Genomic DNA, 18,377 nt, shown 5'->3' with positions numbered 1-18,377 from the left:
ATAATTTAAATTTATTCACATGAATCAGTGAACATGTTGGTAATTTTGTCCTCCATATAAACATTACAGTGTTTGCAGTAATTTACCATAAATTCCAAAATTAAGATAATTACAATCCTCTAACAGTGTTGAATGCACTCTCAGTTCAATAACTCATCTTTACAGGATGTCTTATAATAATATTAATGTATTGGATTTTTCTGTGCTTTTCCAGATGCTCAAAACACTTACAGTGTGTCTGTTATTCATTCACTCCTCATTCATACTTTGTGATGGTAAACCACAGCTGCCCTGGGGCAGACTGACAGAGACATGGCTGCCATTTTGGCCACTCTGAGACATTCGTGCACTGACTGGGGGGGAGTGGGTATTGAACCATGAACTCTTTGATCACTGGCTGACCTGCCCACCACCTGAGCTTTTCCAGGTATGTTATGTGATTCCAATACCTGCACCTTCAACTCCACCCAACATCGCATTATGCTACATGTTCTTTACACAAGTCATTTTTACCAAAGCTACTTTTGGAGGTCGTAAAACATTTATGTCCGAATTTCACAGTTTATCGTGCATAATGGGGGCTTTAATGGCAAATGGTGTATAGTTACATATTTGGAGGCATAAAGCTTTTTACATTTACAGTCCCATTTTCACCCACCGCCGAACACTGGTGCCAACCTGTAGCCCCCAGGAGCAATGGGATTCAATGTCTTGCTCAAGGACAATTTGACAAGTGGGTGGATGATGTCATATAATCACTAAACAACTATTAAAAAATATAGTTTTATCAGTGTTTAAGAGGGGCTGCACGGTGGCGCAGTGGTTAGCGCTCTTGCCTCACAGCAAAAAAGCCCCTGTTCCCCTGAAACAGAACAACAATGGGGGACCTTTCTGTGTGGAGTTTGCATGTTCTCCCCATGCATGCGTGGGTTTTCTCCGCCTTTCTCCCACCGATCAACAATGTGCTTCAAAGGCAACCTGTCCAGGATGTCCCCTGCCTTCGCCCATGAGTGGCCAGATGAAGCTCCAGCAGCCCCGCGACCCCAAAAGGTACACAACGGGTTTTAAAATGGATGGATGCTAAAGAGGATTTGGTCATTAATGCCTGTGTTCTTGTTTTAGTGGACAAGAAATAATAATTTGAGGGACAATTTTTATGGAAAACTGTAACATTTTTTGATGATTTGTATGAGCTTTTTAAACTAGATAAACCTACTCTGTGTGCTGTAATGGTGCCACAAACAGGATTTGAATTTTGACGTTGACTGCATTTCTTGAATTATTAATAAAAGAGCCAGCTTTGGTATTGAAGTTTTTTATTCCATCCATCTTCCAAACCTGCTTAATCCCTTTCAGGATCAACTGGTTGCTGGAGCCTATCCCAGCCACTGGTGGAAAAAGGTGGGGTACATCCTGAACTGGTCGCCAGTCTGTTGCAGGGCCGCGTGCACACACACACACACTCAACCACACACACTCACTTTAGTCTGTAATTAAAAATGAAAAATACCAACCAACAAAGAGACAGTTGGACTAAATACTGTAAGAGAAGTATTGTAGTTAGTTACATAAACACTGTGGTTAGGAAAAGCTTTTTTTTCTAGAAAAAACTTCGGTTTAGTCATAAATTTTTCATTGGACAAATGCAGGGAAGGCAACAAGGATAGAGGACATGAGAATAGAAATGAAACAAAGAAAAAGAGGTAAACTGATCGAAAAAGATAAAGCAGACAAAACTGGAACAAAATTAAATCAGTTTAAACATCTAGACAGGAGTCGCTCCAGTTCAGACTCTCCCGAGTAACAAAATCAGTAATAAACTCTGGAGAAATTTAAATGAAGGAAGATTCAAGCATTGTAGATAATTGGTTTTTAATGACTGTCATCCAGAGCAGCTACAAGCTTACATATAAGAGGAACGGAACAGCTCTTGGTCTTTATTTGGCTTGTTGCGTGCAGCTCTCACATGCTGTTAATTGTGTTTTATAACACTTTGTTTGTGACCCATGCCAACAAAAGCTGCAGTGTTGCACAAGAAGATGCTCCATAAGATGCTGTAATGGATTTGATTTCTCAGCATCTTCACTTGAGTCGCCATAAAAATGATTTCACACTAATGAAATTACTGCTTTGTAATCAATGAACTCCTTCAGAAAAACAGAATAAACACTTTGAAGATAATGAGTGATAGACACGCATCTTTTTTTTTTTTTAACAAGCATCACATTTCAGAACGGAAATCCCCAGAAATCCATGGTTGACACCACAACAGACTCAGACCTGGGGCTCATCTCGCTCCACCTCCTCGCCACCCCTCTGGCTCCTGCTCTGTCTCAGCTCACCGTTCTCCTCTTCAGCAGATGCGGTCAAAGCAATTTATTTTCCCTGGAAGAAGAAAAAAAAGGATTTTTTCTTTTATCTCTATCCCACTGGCATTTCCAAAATATGTTTTTTATTCCAAATAAAAACCACATATAAGAAGCAGAAGAGCAGATTGAAATGAGACTGTGTGGGTTTCCTATTTCTGTTTACGTGTCTGAAGTATGCTGAATGAAGGGAAACTGGGGTAAAAGTCCTAGCATGAGGCTTGGAAAACAGTGACCTTGCACTCTGAATCCTCCATGTTGATAACAAGAAGGAGGGAAGCGGGTAACGGTAACCGCGGCAGAAGACAGAGGAAGTGACAAAGTAATGCAAAAAATCAAAGACAGCAAGATCAGGCAAAAAGGTGGGAAAACAAACGCAGAAAGGAAACAAAGGCAGGGTGGAGTCTGGCTATGATTTGCTGCTGCTCTATATGCTCACAGTTCTATATGTGAACATCTGAACATCACTCTGAACACGCAGATGAAGACGAAAGCTTCATGGAGGGCAAGACTATAAATACTGATTTCTATTGAACCAAAGCCCTGGAAAGCTCAGGGAAGAGTGAAGCTGCGCCCCTCAGCTTCAGAGGAAGCCAGAGCCTTTATGAAGGGCGTGTTTCAGCAGCTGTGTAATGCAGGATCCACGTAGGATAAAAAATGAAGCCAATAAGCTGCTTTTGTCTTTGAAGGAAAAGAATAACAGACAGGAAGTCAGCAGGGATTGAGAGATAATGAGAGGTTTCCCTCTTATCCCTCTGGCTTTATCAGTGTCCGTCTCTTTCGTCTGGCTTTCAGGTGTCTTTGCTCTATATATGAAGCAGCGCAGGAAACCTGCTTTTGGTGTTGTCAAATACATTGCAAATACAAAAGAAAACCTTTTCCTCAAACTTTAATACCTCAAACATTTGCAGCAACGTTAATAACAGTTTGTGTTGAGTTCAGGTGTGATTGCATGCTTCTCTTACTTCTCAGGGGTTTCATATTGCTTCTTGTTGATGTTGCTTATAGTTATTATCCTCTGCAGCTTGTTTACGATCTGTACTTTGTGTCAGTGTGTCAAAGTCTCTCCTTTCAAACTTTATCAGAATAACTTCAATGAGAACTTATTTGCTCTTTTTGTTTTTCTGCTTTGTTGTCTTATCAGAATGTTACTTTTAAGTCATTGTAACAGTGACCACTGTATTGGCCCATAACAAAAAAAAGTGTGGAGCTTAAAAAAAAACAAAGTTTTAAAAGATTCAATAACAGGAAGAAAAGCAGCAAACAAACAAAAAACACAACAATGGAGTATTAAGGCCACCAAGAAAAAATGAATGAATTAATTCACAAGAATAAAGTCCTAAAAGTATAACATAAAAATGTACAAGAATAGGAATAATCAATTATGACAAAAAAGTCCTAATTTTATAAGAACAAAGTCATAAATTTTTGCCAATTTCTGGCAATTTATGCCGTTTATGGCAATGCCATAATGCTTTAGTTTATCATAGGAATCCATGTCCCGTGTTGCATTTGGACACCTGAAACTGCAGCCTTCTGCTGAATGTGTAAACTGCTTGCTCGCCTGTAATCCCCTCTTTGTGGGTCAAGAATCTTCCTCTGAAGAGGCCCAGTTTCCTGCAAATTCTTTTCAATGTTTCTATACTCCTAAATAAAACAATGCTGACTCACTGAAAGACTTATTGTTTCCTTATTTGTGAAACTACTGCTGTAGTAACCGCTAGAATGCGCTTTATGTCTCTTATACTGAAACTCGATATTGGTTCTTTTTTTTGTATTGTTGTTTCTATTTTTCTTACGAAACAGTCATTTTCCTGATAAACATATGAATTTAATCTTGTTAATTATCAACTTGTAATTTAAAAATTGACTTTTTTACTCATAATTCTATGAGTTAATTCTCGTAAAATTTTGACTTTTTTTCCCCCACAATTTCTTCTCTTGGTACTATAGTACAACATCGTTTAGCTTTTTTCAATTATAGTCATCAAAACAAGACATAAAGTCTCTTCACAATGTACAAATAAGTACCAAAGTGATGCTTGTTGAACACTTTCCTCTAATGTAGGCAGAACATGGTTCGAATCCCAGTTGAGACCTTTGTTTGTGGAGTTTGCATGTTCTCCCCGTGCATGCTTGAATTTTCTCCGGGCACTCCGGTTTCTCCCACAATCCAAAAACAACGCCTGTAAGTTAACTGGTTAGTGTCCCTGTGTGTACATGTGAGTGTATGATTGTGTGCCCTGTGATCGCATCAATAGAACCGGTCAGACCGTCATCTTTGGATTTCAGCCACGTCTTCATCGTGACTAACTGCTTGTCGACTGTAAATAAGTAACCTTGTTTCTAGTGGTATACCAAGTTACACAGTGAAGTAGTTTGAGAGGTTTGGTTACACTTAAGCCAGGCAATCCCCAGCAGATAATGCTAAAGCAAAATGATTCTCTTAGTCTACCTTTTTCCTGGACAGTCCTCATACATCCTGTACAGATGGGGGCTGTATGATCTATTTCTTTTGTTTTTTTGTTTAACATCCACTTGAAAATTAAGGTAAGAAAACCTTGCAGTTGAGAAAAAAAAATCTATAGAGCTATTGGGATTTTCTATTTTCTATTTAGGACCTGCCTTTAAAATCCTAAAGTGGTTTTCTGTCAAACCATTTCAAACAGTTGACGCACAAGACACATTGTTGCATTTTTGACGTTGGAGAATCGGGTCTTAACTCGTTCAGCTCTCAAACCACATCTGTACTCTGTTTGAGTTACTGTAGTATGCTTTGGTCCACCTCTGAAACTCTGCCCTGGCACACTTCACTTTCCATTAGCTGTTTCGAAGCATCTCGCCTCAACTTGATTTAAGCTTTGAGCATCGCTTTGACTTGGGCAAAGCGAGCAAAACAAACACCTACAGCTGTTCCTGATAATATGGCAGAACCATTAACTGTATATGAGAACTGGACCGAGTGAGTGTGACGTCACCTATGGAAAATGACCTACTTTCAAATCAAGTCAATTTAGTGTTCCTTCTGTTGCGATATGGACACCGCCATGTTGGAACCAAACAACGTCAGTAAGCACTGATTTGTCCAAGTCAGCCTGAGTTGCCATTTTTCTTCCAACCTCTCTCACCAACCAGGAGTGAGCTTGTTGGAAATCCCTATCCCTACTACTTGAAAGTGGTCTCAGGAGAATCTGTCAATCAGATGTTTCAAACATGAGACCAAGTACTTTTATTAAGGCATATGACTGGTCAGTTTATAACTCGAATAACTTTCACTACAGAAGAAATATGAAAATTAGTATTAGCAAGAATATGTTAAAAAAAAAAGGTAGCAGAGCAAGAATGGTTATTCTGACAAAGAACTGATACCTGTTTATTTTTCAATAGAAGTCAAAAGAATTTCAGTTTTTGGGACCAGTGGGTACTTCCAGTGGAGGATGAAAGGGTCACTCAGTCCAGTTCCAATGTACAGTCAAATTGCAGAACCCAGGCCACCAATTCTCACATGAAGTCCAAAAATCACATGTTACACCAATGCAGTGCATTTGGAACTACTCAAGTAAAATTCAAAGCCACAGCACAGTACGACTCCAAGTGGAAACTAGTTCCTAGACCGAGCTGTGTCCGTGTTATGGAAGAGTGGTGTTAATTGTAGCTTATCACAGAGCAAAGGTAGTACCCTAGCCAAACAAAACCTTTCTCAAATGTGTAGATTTATGACTGTGAGAAGTCCTTTTAATGCAGAGTAATAATGAGGTTCTCCACACCTCCTCTGCCCCAGCAGCTCTTCTCTAAGTGTCAGCTGTAGACAGATGTCACATCAGAGCCTCATACAGTCCATCTCTTCACATTTCTGTTTTGATCATGACTGTCACTGGATCAGGCCTTGGTATGTTACGATATCAGATTTCTGTCTTATTTGCTATAAAACATTGAATTCAAGAGATGCCTGTACTTCTTTCCAGAACTTTTTTCAGTCTCTGTTTCCAACTGTCTGTGTTCTGGCCTCTGAGACTGAATTATTGAAAGAGAAATGTCTTTTCTAGTTACCTTGTCATGGTGCCTCTGTCAGACTCCTCCCCCTCCCCTCTCTGCTTGGTTCCCTGATTCAGCCCAGCTGCGACCACTCTACTCATCTTTTCCACCTGCCTATTTAAGGAGCTCCTGGACCAGTATTCTTCGCCAGTCCGTTGCCCCTGATGGTGGTTAACAATATCGTCACGTTCTTTGCCCTTGTTTTAAGCCTGTGTCTAAGATCATACTCTTACCTGTCTCCAGGAATTCATTGCCACGAGTGGTCGCCTGCGTCAGCAGCCTTTCCGGAACACAGCCTTGTCATTGCCTCCTGTCAAGCCTTGAGCCTCTGCCATTCCTTCAATCCACCACGAGCCTCTGCCGAGCCTTCAGCCCATCTTGAGCGGCGGTCACAACCACCAGTGACGTCACGAGCGGACGTAAACCCTCCATCTTTGTCGTGGGTCCTCCCCGGAGTCAGCCGCTTCACTAAAGAAAACCCTCTAATCAAGTCCTGAATATTAAACCTTTCCAAACCATTACAGTATTTACCTGTGTCTTCCTCTGGGTTCCAGCGTCTGGGTCTGTTTAGTTCTGTTAGCCATGACATACCTGTTCACTTTGTTAGTGTTTTTTATCAAGCAAACAATGGCAGAGCTCATCTAAGGAGTGCTTTTTCATAGGTTTTGTACTTTTTCTTTGGCAGGTTGAATGACATGACAGTTAGAAAAACCACACAGATGCAAAAATGACCCGCTGAAATGCAGGTTTTGTTGTGAAGCATGCATGTTCTTCTACAGCTTTGTCCTGGTCCTCATGATTCATCTGACAATTTAAAACATGGATGTTTGGTGAGTAGACGTATGATTAGCTATTAGAATGTACAAATGGTCCCAACAAATCAGCCTCTTCAGTAGTGTACCTTAAAGCACTTCCTTCATTATGGAGGCGGGGGAAAAGTGACTCCCACAGGTACACAGATAAAGAAATTTGTTGTTAGTTTGTTCAGCTTTTCTTCATCTATGGCTGCTTCTCTGCTGTGTGTATTTAAAGTCACATAGACAAGTTTTTACGATAAGTATGAATAAGAGCAGATGCAAGGTTGTGTTTAGTTTGAGGGGTGAGAGTAACAAAATGAAATGCTGAAAACAGATGTTATAAAGTGCCCAAAGCATGACATATGCAGCAATCAAAACAAAAGCATAAGAGGTGGAGTTTACTTTTACTTTTATACTTTCGACATTTCTGTTCTTTTTGCAAATGATTAATTATTAAATTTATCCAAAAATGATGGCTGATAAATGTAAAACACAAGTTTTTTTTTAATTTACATCAATTTTTACTCAACTTATGATCACTTTATACTATTTCCGTAAATGTTTTTGGACATTTGACTGTCTTTATGCAGTAAAAGCTTAATAAGAAGGTATCTTACATGCACATGCACGCACCAATCCACTGCCAGGAAGAGCAGAATGACTAATGCTGCAGACAACTCTATCATTAGATTGAGTCAGAAAAAGTGAAGTAAAAAACAGGTTAGAACACAGTTTCACATGAGCTGTATAATCAACAGAAATGGTTTTGGTCCCTGAAGAGTCAAGAAAATTAAAGTAACAAAAACTGCTGTTAGATTAGTTTAAGTTACATGTTGGAACAAATTATCAGTGGATTAAAAATATACATTTCTGAAGATGGAAATGGACCCAAAACACTTTCATGGGACTTACCACCTTTGGAAATGATTGTATGAATATGGATGAATGCGTGACTGTTAAGTCTTTGCCATGACTTTGAAGAGAACTTCCTCCATTGACCCTTTGTCCGCTTTTCCTGAGATAACTGAACTCATCCTCTCCACTTCTGAAAGGCGCATTAAAGACCTGAAGCCAAGCCGTGGATATAATATCAGAATTATCCAATTTCTATTCTTATCATTCTTCAGAGAGGCATTTTTCGTCCTCCAATAAACACATAGTTTTGTGTACTTTCTGAATTGTAACATAACACCAATTTGGCCCAAAGTATCAGGGCAGATGTGCAGCGGAGACAAGCTGTGCATTATAACAGAGGAAAAATTCCTTAGATGTTTGGGGGTTCTAAGAGCCGGCTTCCTGGCACACAGGCCGTCTGTGTGCAGTTGGCAGGACAACACACAGGCAGATGTCACAACCTTTTTTAACATCTGTCCTTTTGGAGAATGACCCCCCCAAACCTACTGAAACTCTGCAAGCATGTTGCTCTCCAGTGAGGAGAGTCTCTCCATGCAGAACATCAAAACAGGATAAATGTGCTAAAGGTTTAACAAGCACTGCTTCACTAGGGAGCTTGTTTATTTTCCAACAAAAGTAGATGTTTTCTCCCAGACTTTCTCTGAGGACTATAAATGCTGTTAGTGAAGCCCATAACTTCAGATGCAAGTGTTTGTAAGGCATGAGAAACCAGTGAATGATTTATGGGAAAAAACATTAAATTTGAGATTCACAGCCATTTCTACTTACATTCTTGACCGTAAACGTTGCTGAAACATACAATAATGGAAATTAGAAGAGAGTTTGTTTCTTTCTGTTTTTAATATTGCCCTCGGCAATGAGCATTCAAGCAACCACTTTCAATGAAAACGTGCATATACTATATGCGCGATTCTTCCACGTGCATAACTCTCGTGTTCACATGTTGCTACAAGTTTCTCCAACTGTTTTTGGGCTCTACGAACAAAACGCATAACCCACATAGATTTAGTTGAACTTGGATTTGGTAGTTACATATGGATAGCGTCGCTTTTAATTCACGGAAGTGCTACCCATATGAAAATTGAACGTAGAAAAAAAAGGAATATTGTGGTTTGTGTCCGACCAGAAATATATGACACTAAGTCTTTCATATATCAGAATAGAGCTGCGAAAGAAAAAAGCTGGAGCAAGATTCACGAGATTTGCACTGCTTTGACATTTGGTACCAAGCTAGTCTTGGGTAGCAACAATCTAGTGTGAACACCATTTGTTAAACACATGTTCAAGACCATGCTCTTAGTGCGCTCTTAAATGTGCATCACATTGTACATCACTGGTGTGAATAGCATGACACTGGTCTCAAAGTGTTACATTTTACAAATATTTGGAAAAAATTCATTGTCTTCTGACAGAAGAGAGACATTCAGCATTGTTTGGTGTTCCACAGAGCTCTGTTCTCTGCCTTCTCCTATTCTGAAACAATCTCTGAACTCCATCATCTGCATATTTGGTTGATCTTCCTGTTGTTTTGCTTCACCGCTCTTATCAGACTTTTGTGGTCATGTAAACAGGCTCTGTGTTGAAGTGGTTAGCTCATAACCTTTGCTTGATAAGCCTGGATGACGGTCTCCACGAACCCAAAACTGAAGCAAGTATAGAAAGTGGATAAATAAATATAAATAAGATAAATAATCAACACCTATTGATGCAAATACACATCAAACCACTTTGGCTCCAAACTTGCCTTAATCTAACATCTACTTGAAAGCGAAAAGTGATTTTTGAAAATCTAAGCTGAAAATAAATTTAGGCGTCATGTCTGGGTTCAACAGATAAACCAGCAACGCTATGAGTTTAATGAGTTTCCCAGTCCCTGGTTGGTCAAAGGTCAACCTGGTTTAGCTGGCAATGTGCGCTCAATGGCTACGCGTTTTGTATGTGGAATCCAAAAGCGGTCGTAAAAACTTGTGTAGTTACAGGTGAACGGTAGAGAGTTTTGAGTGCAAAAGCTCAAAACACGCTTCTTTGCGCATTTAAATAGACCGTTAAGGCCGCTGTGTACGTAGCTTGAAAGACAAACGTCACATCCCTTCACAAGCTTTGTGGGTTACTTAAGTAAGTCAGATTATATGATTCTTATCCTATAAATATAAAACATTTAATCTAGCAAACAAGGTTTTACGTAGCATTCCTTTTGTAATTTAAAACTAAAACTAAAACAATAAAAAGATTTCATGTATCCTAAAAACACAGTGGATTGTTCTTTTGAAATTGAATCTCTAATTTACAGAAGGCCCCGCCCACCCGGTTAGTTCAAAGAGGGAGCCACTGGATCAAAGGCCATACCGGCCCGCCCACTGGTGGAGCTAACAAATTGACATCTCCAAACACAGCTTCAGGGTCCCGAGTGGGAGCTGTAAGAAATGAACGTCATGATGAGTCCACGCGGGACGCCGTAAACTCTTGGAGAAAGTTCCTTCATCCACGTCATAAGTCAGCATGTGGAGGTCCTCAGGGGGACGCGGGGGGTCCACCTTCACACCGAGAGGTGCCGCGGCCGCGCTGACCTGTCTGTCATTGACGCTCGTGGTTATTGTGGGACCCCCCGGCTACGACCTGAGGGAGCCGCATGCCGCCGCTGCGGCGGGAGGGGGCGGGCCCGTCCTCTCCGTGTATGTCGGGAGACTGGCCCGGGAAAGGAGGGAGGTGAGCGGCGGCAGCGCGCGGAGCGGCGCCCCGCCGCCCCCCGTGGAGCGTTTGTCCCGCGAGGACGTGTTCATCGCGGTAAAGACCACCGACAGGTACCGGCGGCCGAGGCTGGAGCTGCTGCTGGACACCTGGATCTCTGAAAACCTGCCCCAGGTGAGTCAGTGAGTTATATGCTATAGCATCAAAATATTAAGAACATTTATTTATTTGCAATATATTTATTTCAGGGTTTTTTTTAAATCAGAACTACATCACTTTAGCGTTTTTAAAATAATTTGACAGCAAACACAATTCAATTGAAAATCTTGAATTATATCAATGATTTTGGCAGTGAAAAGTTTTTAAAACTGTTTTTTTAAACAAAATAATTTTTTCCTTTTGTTCATTCTAGTAAAACTGACTATTATAGTAAATATGCGTAGCTATTTAAATAATGATTTGCAAATGTTGTATCACAAATAGGAAAAAAGAATAAGTCCAGCCTGCAGGTTGATTTATTTTGACAGTTTGTCTTTTATGCAAGAAAAAAAAGAGAAAAATTCATAATTTTCCTTAATCTTTGCTCAAAAACAAGTCAAATTTGGTTAGTTAGTTAGTTAGTTAGTTAGTTAGTTAACTTTGTGTTTTTCCAGCTAATCAGATATGGGTTCAATGATGATGGCTGTAAGCAAACAGACCGGCATAGGAGGACCAGCTCATCACAGATGCCTTAGATGGACTAACAGGCAGCTTTGCTGTCCAAACCCCCAGAGTGCCGGTGTCAAAATGCAATCTGCTGCTGTCAAACATGCGTGACAGCACTGGACTGCACCCCGCAGCTTTGGAGCTGATAATCAAGAGTAGCAATGACTGTGGGATTCTGTCCAGATTTCTCCTAATACTCAGTATTTGGGAGGATAAGACTCACTCGGGTCATCCCAGGTCTGCATTGGGGGGGATCAGCTGCTGTGTGAGTTTTCTCCACATCCTGGCTGTCAGGTGGTGGGACTCTACCTGCACTGCCAGACTGCTGAGTAATGGAAAGTCAACACACACATTCTTAGTGTGAGCGTCACAAACACACCCTGGGAACATGGCTGGATTTCTCATGGGAACTGAAGGATGGGTCTGATCACAAGAGCAAACACACAAAATCGTGGATCAGTGTGAGCGGCCCCCCTATACGCTGCAGTATTGTTGCCTACAGCTTCGCTCATGGAAGTCCCACCACCGCCACTCCTTCAAAGCAAGTTTGGCCCGTCCCTTCATTTGGTCTGACAAACACACGCAGAAGCTGATTCCTAGAGGGTTTGAAGAGGTTTGCTGGAAAAGCAAAAGACTGTCTCTTTTTTTTTTAACTCCTTTTTCTACCACATGTGCTCACACGCCTTACCTAGAAATGCAATATATATAGATTATTGCATTTCCTCAGAGTATAACTTTTTAAATTCCCACTCCGATCATCTTTTAATTTCTTGTAAACGGGTTCCCAGGGGTCTTTTGAAGAAATATGCTTTCATTTATTTTTTTGCCAAAATCTAACAAACATGTAATTTTCTAGGCCATAGTTTCTGCAGAGTTCATTAGAAATTCACCACTGTAACTGTTGGCACAGCATAAACCCGCCTCCAATTCCCATCATCCTTCCGTTTACACACTCTACGGCTATAGCTTACAGCCCCTCACAACCCCAACCCAACATTACTGGTGCAACCAGAATGGCGAGCAATATCAGAGCAGACACCAGCTCAGACGAGGAAAACAAAGACGTACCTGGATTTCTTTGTCTGCTTGTGGAAGCATCGGAATGGAGCAGAGCAGGGAGCATCTGATTGTAACGGCTGCAAGCTTTTTTAAACAGTATTTTTTAACAATAATTTGAATAAAGAACTACAGAAATGCAATTATAAGCTTCATTTTCGTTGTATGCTCTCTATTATTAGAAAAAAAATGCCACAAGAAGATGTTAAAAACAGCAAAAACACCATTTTCATCGGATTACGTCTTTGAAGTCAAACTTTACTAACTATATACCATTATCATAAGCTATAAATTTGATGTATCACAGCTAAATTCTTGCTGCTTCAACATATTAGAGATGCTTCACACATTTTAATATATTTCAAAGATTGCTGTTGTGACACAAATGTTTGGAAAGTAACATTTTTGTTGTAGTCTTGTGGCATCTTTCTGATGATTGAGGACAGAAATAACGATAATTAAGCTTAAAACTGCATTTTTGAGTATTTCTTTATTCAAATCGTCGTGAATCAGGAGCAGATTATGAAAAATAAACGCTGTTTGAAAAACAGCTTATTTGTGACTTAGATAATTGTGCGGGCCACAATCTCCTACCCCTGAGCTCCCAGCAATGGGGAGAGGGGCGGACTTGCTCCATGCAGTCCCGCCCACAACTTGGAGGCAAATTTCTAACTACAGCTGCTCTGCAAAAACAATGTCCTAGAAAACGACAGATTTTTTTTTAAAATATTGGCTGAAAACGGCATGCCCATAAATGAAAGACCACTGGGAACGCTTTCACAACAGAGTGGGATTTTAACAAGCTAAAGGCTATAATGAATAGTAGAATTCAGTAAATCTTTAAAAAGATTTCTGGACTTTCTGTAAAGTAACAAAAATCTCTTGCTATTCCCAATTAAAGAACTTTTAGAAGTATTTTTCAGGGTTAAATGCCACTCTTTGCCCCAAGCCTTTGCTGGATGCCTGATGGATTTGTCTCACAGACATAAGCAGACTGTGGGCATCATCTGTGCTGCTTTTCTGTCACACGACGACAGATAAATGCCCCAAAGAGACTTTTGGTGTTGGATTGGAGAAACCTGACAGAACTGACAGCTCCCCCTTTGACTGAAACTCTTTAAAGAAATGATGTGTTAAGACATTAACCCAAAATGTGATGGAAATAATGCATCTGCTCCCCCATTATGGCCATAGATACAGAGCAGCAACCTGACTTTATTATCGCCAGAGTTTCATCGTAGATCACATTGTGTGAAAATACAAGAGCACATCAACAGACTATTTATAAAACAGCAGATTGGGCATTTGTGTAATGGTGGTGGTGGTGGGGGGGTCACTTCCTGTGGAAAATAATGCGCTCTTCCTGAAAGCAGAGTGACCCTCATTCGTGTCGCTCACAGCAACAACAAAAAAGTGGCAGGCACCCGTACGGCTCCGCTGACAGACGGGAGGCTCGCCTTTGGCCTGGCCTCCGTCCAGCATCAGCGAGACTCACTGCTGGTGCGTGGAAACCGAAGGAAGTCCCACCTGAAATCACAAACAGGCGTGCAGACAAGGCCAAAAGTGGTTTTCATATCAGCTTCTTTGGGATCGTGATGAACTCCGACTGTTGGAATAACAAGCAGTAATGCATGTTTTTTTATTCCCCCAGACTTACGTGTTCACTGATGGAGAGAATAAGAGGCTGAGGGAGAGAATGGGTGAGAGAGACACTCACACTCACACAGGGAACTGTTTTGCTGATTAACCACAACCTTATCTGCTGTGTAGAAGCAGGAACCAGCATGCTGACTGAGCAATACTGTCTCCATGAAGGACAGGAAGTCACTTCGGTTTCATCAACAAGCTTTTCCTCTTCTTACTCATGGAATTGTTCTGCTTTCAATGAACCATTCTTCCCGGTAACAAAAAAAAGGCAGACAAAAAGTCTGAAGCTACGTTCGCACCGCCCTCAGCGACTTAAGATCAACCGGCCACTTCCAATGAAATGTCCATGTAGACGCACATTTCCGGCTACCGCGTTCATGAGTCACTACACAACTTTCTACGGCCATTTTCAGGCTCTAGAAAATGCGCGCCCATTGAACGCACCTTGAAGGTTAAATCTGGTTGAACTTTGGCCCATTAGGGACTCGGATTTGGTAGTGACGTACAGGTTGGCGTTCCATTCAATCCAATTGAAAATTGATCACAGAAGAGAAATTGCAGCTTGTGCCGGACATGAGCTGTGAAAGGTTTCCACATTTTGTACCAAGCGTCTTCTAACCATTGGTGGTGAACATGCACCCGTATCCTGTAGCAACCACCATCCTAAACACGTGCGTCACAGTTCCGGTGTAAACGTAGCTGAACTCTGTTTCAAGTTTCAAGCAGCAGACCTCCAATCTGCTTCATTTGAGAATGTGGGGCTCGTTGACATCAAGGCTGCCAGATCTGAAATAGGCCGTCTGTCTGTGCAAACTGGTGTGAAAACTCATCTGTGGTTCAGACCAAACAAGCAAACTGTAGTCTACCTGAAAATGGCCTTCTCGGTTCCATTACACGTTTTACTTCGCTGCAGCTGGACTCTCTAGCAGCCCACAGTGCACTTCCAGGAGAACAATGAAAGCCGTGTGAATTACAAAAGCGCAAATCAAGAAAAGTTGGAAAATGTCTCCTTGACTCCCACATTTTGGTGAATAGTTACAGGATTATACGCTTTTTCTACCTGCTTACTGCCTCTAAACATTCAGCTGTTGTACCTTCATCAACCTGAAGTCAACGGACGTTTTAGCATTTCTCAAGCGTTGTTGTTGTTGTTTGGATCTTGATGCTGTTTGCGAGTCTGTTTTCTTTTGTTCTGATCAGGAGCTCATCTCATCATCACCAACTGCTCAGCAGCTCACAACCGCCAGGCCCTCTCCTGCAAAATGGCTCTGGAGTACGACACTTTCATGAAGTCGGGAAAAAAGTGAGTCCTGCCCTCGGCAGCATGTGTGAACTAAAGCAGCACTCACCACTCTTTTCTGTGATGTAGGTGGTTCTGCCATGTTGACGATGACAACTACCTGAACGTCAGGCCCCTTTTGGAGCTCCTGTCTCACTTCAGCCACACTAAGGACATTTACATTGGCCGGCCGAGCTTAGAGCGGCCAATCGAGGCGACAGAGAGCCTCAGCGATACTGACACAGTGAGTTTGTGGTTAGCTGGCTGTATTTGTGCAACCTTCTTACCTGTTTTTGGTAGTTTGAATCTACACACTCACTTTAATAGAAGTCCTGGTAGGGTCGAGCCTTTGGTTCATCAGCAGACTTCTCTCTGATTGCCTGGGATTTGCTGCAGAAGTCCGTGTCCCAAAGCTGTGGCGGCTGATCAGCCATTACTTGTGTGTTTGTGTGCAGAAGCAGGTGCGGTTCTGGTTCGCCACAGGAGGAGCTGGCTTCTGTCTGAGTCGGGGTCTTGCTCTCAAAATGAAACCTTGGGCCAGGTAGGTCCTTCACCTGGCTTCATTCTCATTTGCTTTTCTTAAGAGAGCATATTTTTCCTGCTGGTACATCAATTTGATTCATCTTAGATAATCTTGGACTTAAAGTTTTTAACCCCAACATTTATTTGTTGTGCTGTAAACGTATCAAGCTTCGTTCACAGGTTTTTACATGTAGTCCTGCTATGTGAAACATCATGATCAATGAAAACTTTAACAACTCTGTTTCTGGGAGAAAGAAAAATGCATCACATCTGAAAACTATGGAGCCCCTAAAGGGCCATTGAAGAAAAAAAATTGAAGTAAAGTAAGTAAAAAGAATGAAAAAAATAACTGGTGCGCACCAGTTAGTATCATTTGCGCACCAGTTAGTTTCAGGTGCAGTTATTTTTTTATTTTTTTTTACTTCAAAAAAATTTTTTTACTTTGATTTTTTTTCCATCAATGGCCCTTTAGGGGCTCCGTAGAAAACCCTACAAAAATCCCGATCCCTGTGTGCTGCAGCATCCACTCTGTGTCCTAATTGACATTGAAGTCAGAGATGGACTGACTTTAGGTTCAGTTTATCCACCGTGAAAGAAACTGTCCAAATCCAAATGAAGTTGCAGACAACAAATGTTGTTAAATTAGAGTTTTGACCTTTGGATTTCTTTTTTTTTTTAAATATATAACTTTATTTGTAACTTTAAAAAAATACCCCACAATCTCATCCTCATCAATTACAGCATGAAATCTGCTCCTCCTGTCGTTTGACTTTTCTAAACTAGCGATGGGACCTTCATGGCCACGGCTGAGAGCATCCGTCTGCCTGATGACTGCACGGTCGGTTACATAGTGGAGGCTTTGCTTGGGGTCGGCCTCACTCGCTCCGCGTTGTTCCACTCCCACCTGGAGAACCTGGCGCTGGTGTCAGACATACCCAGACAGGTACACAGGCCGACACTGACAGCCTTTTGCTCACTGTGTTGTGTAGAGGTGCCTGAGCGGTTGTGTTTATGCCGTCGTCCCATCAGGTCACTCTCAGCTACGGCACAGTGGAAAACAGCCGCAACACCGTTAATGTGAAGGGACCGTTTTCAGTGGAGGAAGATCCTACCAGGTGACAGAGTCGATATCAGAACAATAAGAGTTTTGGTGTTCAGGCCTCCTTTCATTCCAGCCATCCAAACAGATACATTTGGAAACTAGTTTTACTTTGAAATCCCGTTTGGACTACTGACTACTTTGACTGCTAGCATTTTTGCAACAGGAAGCGTTCTACCAGACATTTAGCACTTTAAGCAGAAGATGCAACTCAGGGAAACAAAAAGACGGCCAAAGGTTTATTTTAGGCCTGTGACGAAAGTAATAATGGGTTTGTAGTCAGACTGTATTAAGTTTCCCTCTAATTAAACATCAACCTGTCGTAGATAACAAGGGACATATGGTGGCTCAACTTGAAGAAATGGCTACCAGAAAAAATGAGGAAACTGTGGAAAATGTACTCAAAACAGCCAAAAAAACAACTTTTTAAAGCAAAGCAAAAATCTACCATAGCCTCTTTTTAACATAGATAGAAAATGTGTGGCCTAATTGAAACTAATTTAAAAAAATTAGATTAGTAAAAGTTTTAAAAAAAAGTCAACTTTACTGCCCCACTCGTAAAAGTAATTTATTTATTGTCCTATTTTTACTGTTACGCATCCACTTTTTAACGGAAAAAAAAATATTACAAAACACTTTTTTTTTTAGTAAAAAATGTTTGCCCATTACAGCTTTGACAAACCATTTCAGAGAAAAAAAAAGGTTTGCTTTAGAAAAGTGTGCTGTTGTTCTTCTGTAGGTCACCCTCATTCAGCTTGTTTTACTACTCTCAGCTTCCTGAGTTTGTTCATTGTGTACACAGCTAATTGTTTTTACAGCTTTATTTTGAAATCCCCAGCTGGTGGCTTCCCGGCATTGTAACGCTTGCTTCCCTCCCTCAACTCAGGTTCAGGTCTGTCCATTGTCTGTTGTACCCGGACACTTGGTGGTGCCCCGGGGCCCGGACACTTCAGCAGCCGTCCCCAGAGCAGCAGGGAGGGGCAAACTGATGGAGAAAACAAGCGGCTCCTCAGAGACTTCCCTGCATCAGCCTGATCTGACCTCTGGAGAAAGTGACTGTTTCTCCACACCAGCATGTCTCCCACACTGACATTTCAGGAGGAAACACTGCGGCGGGCGGCTTTTCAAAAGAACAACAGAATAATGACTTTTCTTTAGAGGAGACAAACTTCTGCAGGCATCAGTATTTGGCTTTTTCTGAAGTAACATAACTACCGTATTTCCGGACTATAAGTCGCACCGGAGTATAAGTCGCACCAGCCCAAAAA

The 18,377-nt window shown here is 41.3% G+C and overlaps 1 protein-coding gene and 1 long non-coding RNA gene across 2 annotated transcripts; both read left to right on the top strand.

The window, feature by feature from the left end:
• Positions 1-4,842: 4,842 nt before the first annotated feature.
• LOC111947907 lies at positions 4,843-6,920 on the top strand. Its single transcript, XR_002873865.1, has 2 exons — positions 4,843-6,568; positions 6,645-6,920. It is a non-coding gene; the product is annotated as an uncharacterized LOC111947907 (long non-coding RNA).
• A 3,573-nt stretch (positions 6,921-10,493) lies between these two features.
• LOC101174979 (beta-1,3-N-acetylglucosaminyltransferase lunatic fringe) lies at positions 10,494-18,377 on the top strand. The gene is made up of 8 exons (XM_023958557.1): positions 10,494-10,975; positions 14,214-14,262; positions 15,410-15,512; positions 15,579-15,732; positions 15,944-16,029; positions 16,794-16,953; positions 17,040-17,125; positions 17,996-18,377. The coding sequence occupies exons 1-8, from the start codon at positions 10,613-10,615 to the stop codon at positions 18,096-18,098; spliced, it is 1,104 nt and encodes a 367-aa protein (XP_023814325.1). The 5' UTR covers positions 10,494-10,612; the 3' UTR covers positions 18,099-18,377.

This window comes from Oryzias latipes, chromosome 1 (genome assembly GCF_002234675.1).
Source record: "Oryzias latipes chromosome 1, ASM223467v1".
NCBI classification, from domain to species: Eukaryota; Metazoa; Chordata; class Actinopteri; order Beloniformes; family Adrianichthyidae; genus Oryzias; species Oryzias latipes.
Note: the sequence above shows the minus strand (reverse complement) of the source record. Positions and strands in the feature narration are given on the sequence as shown.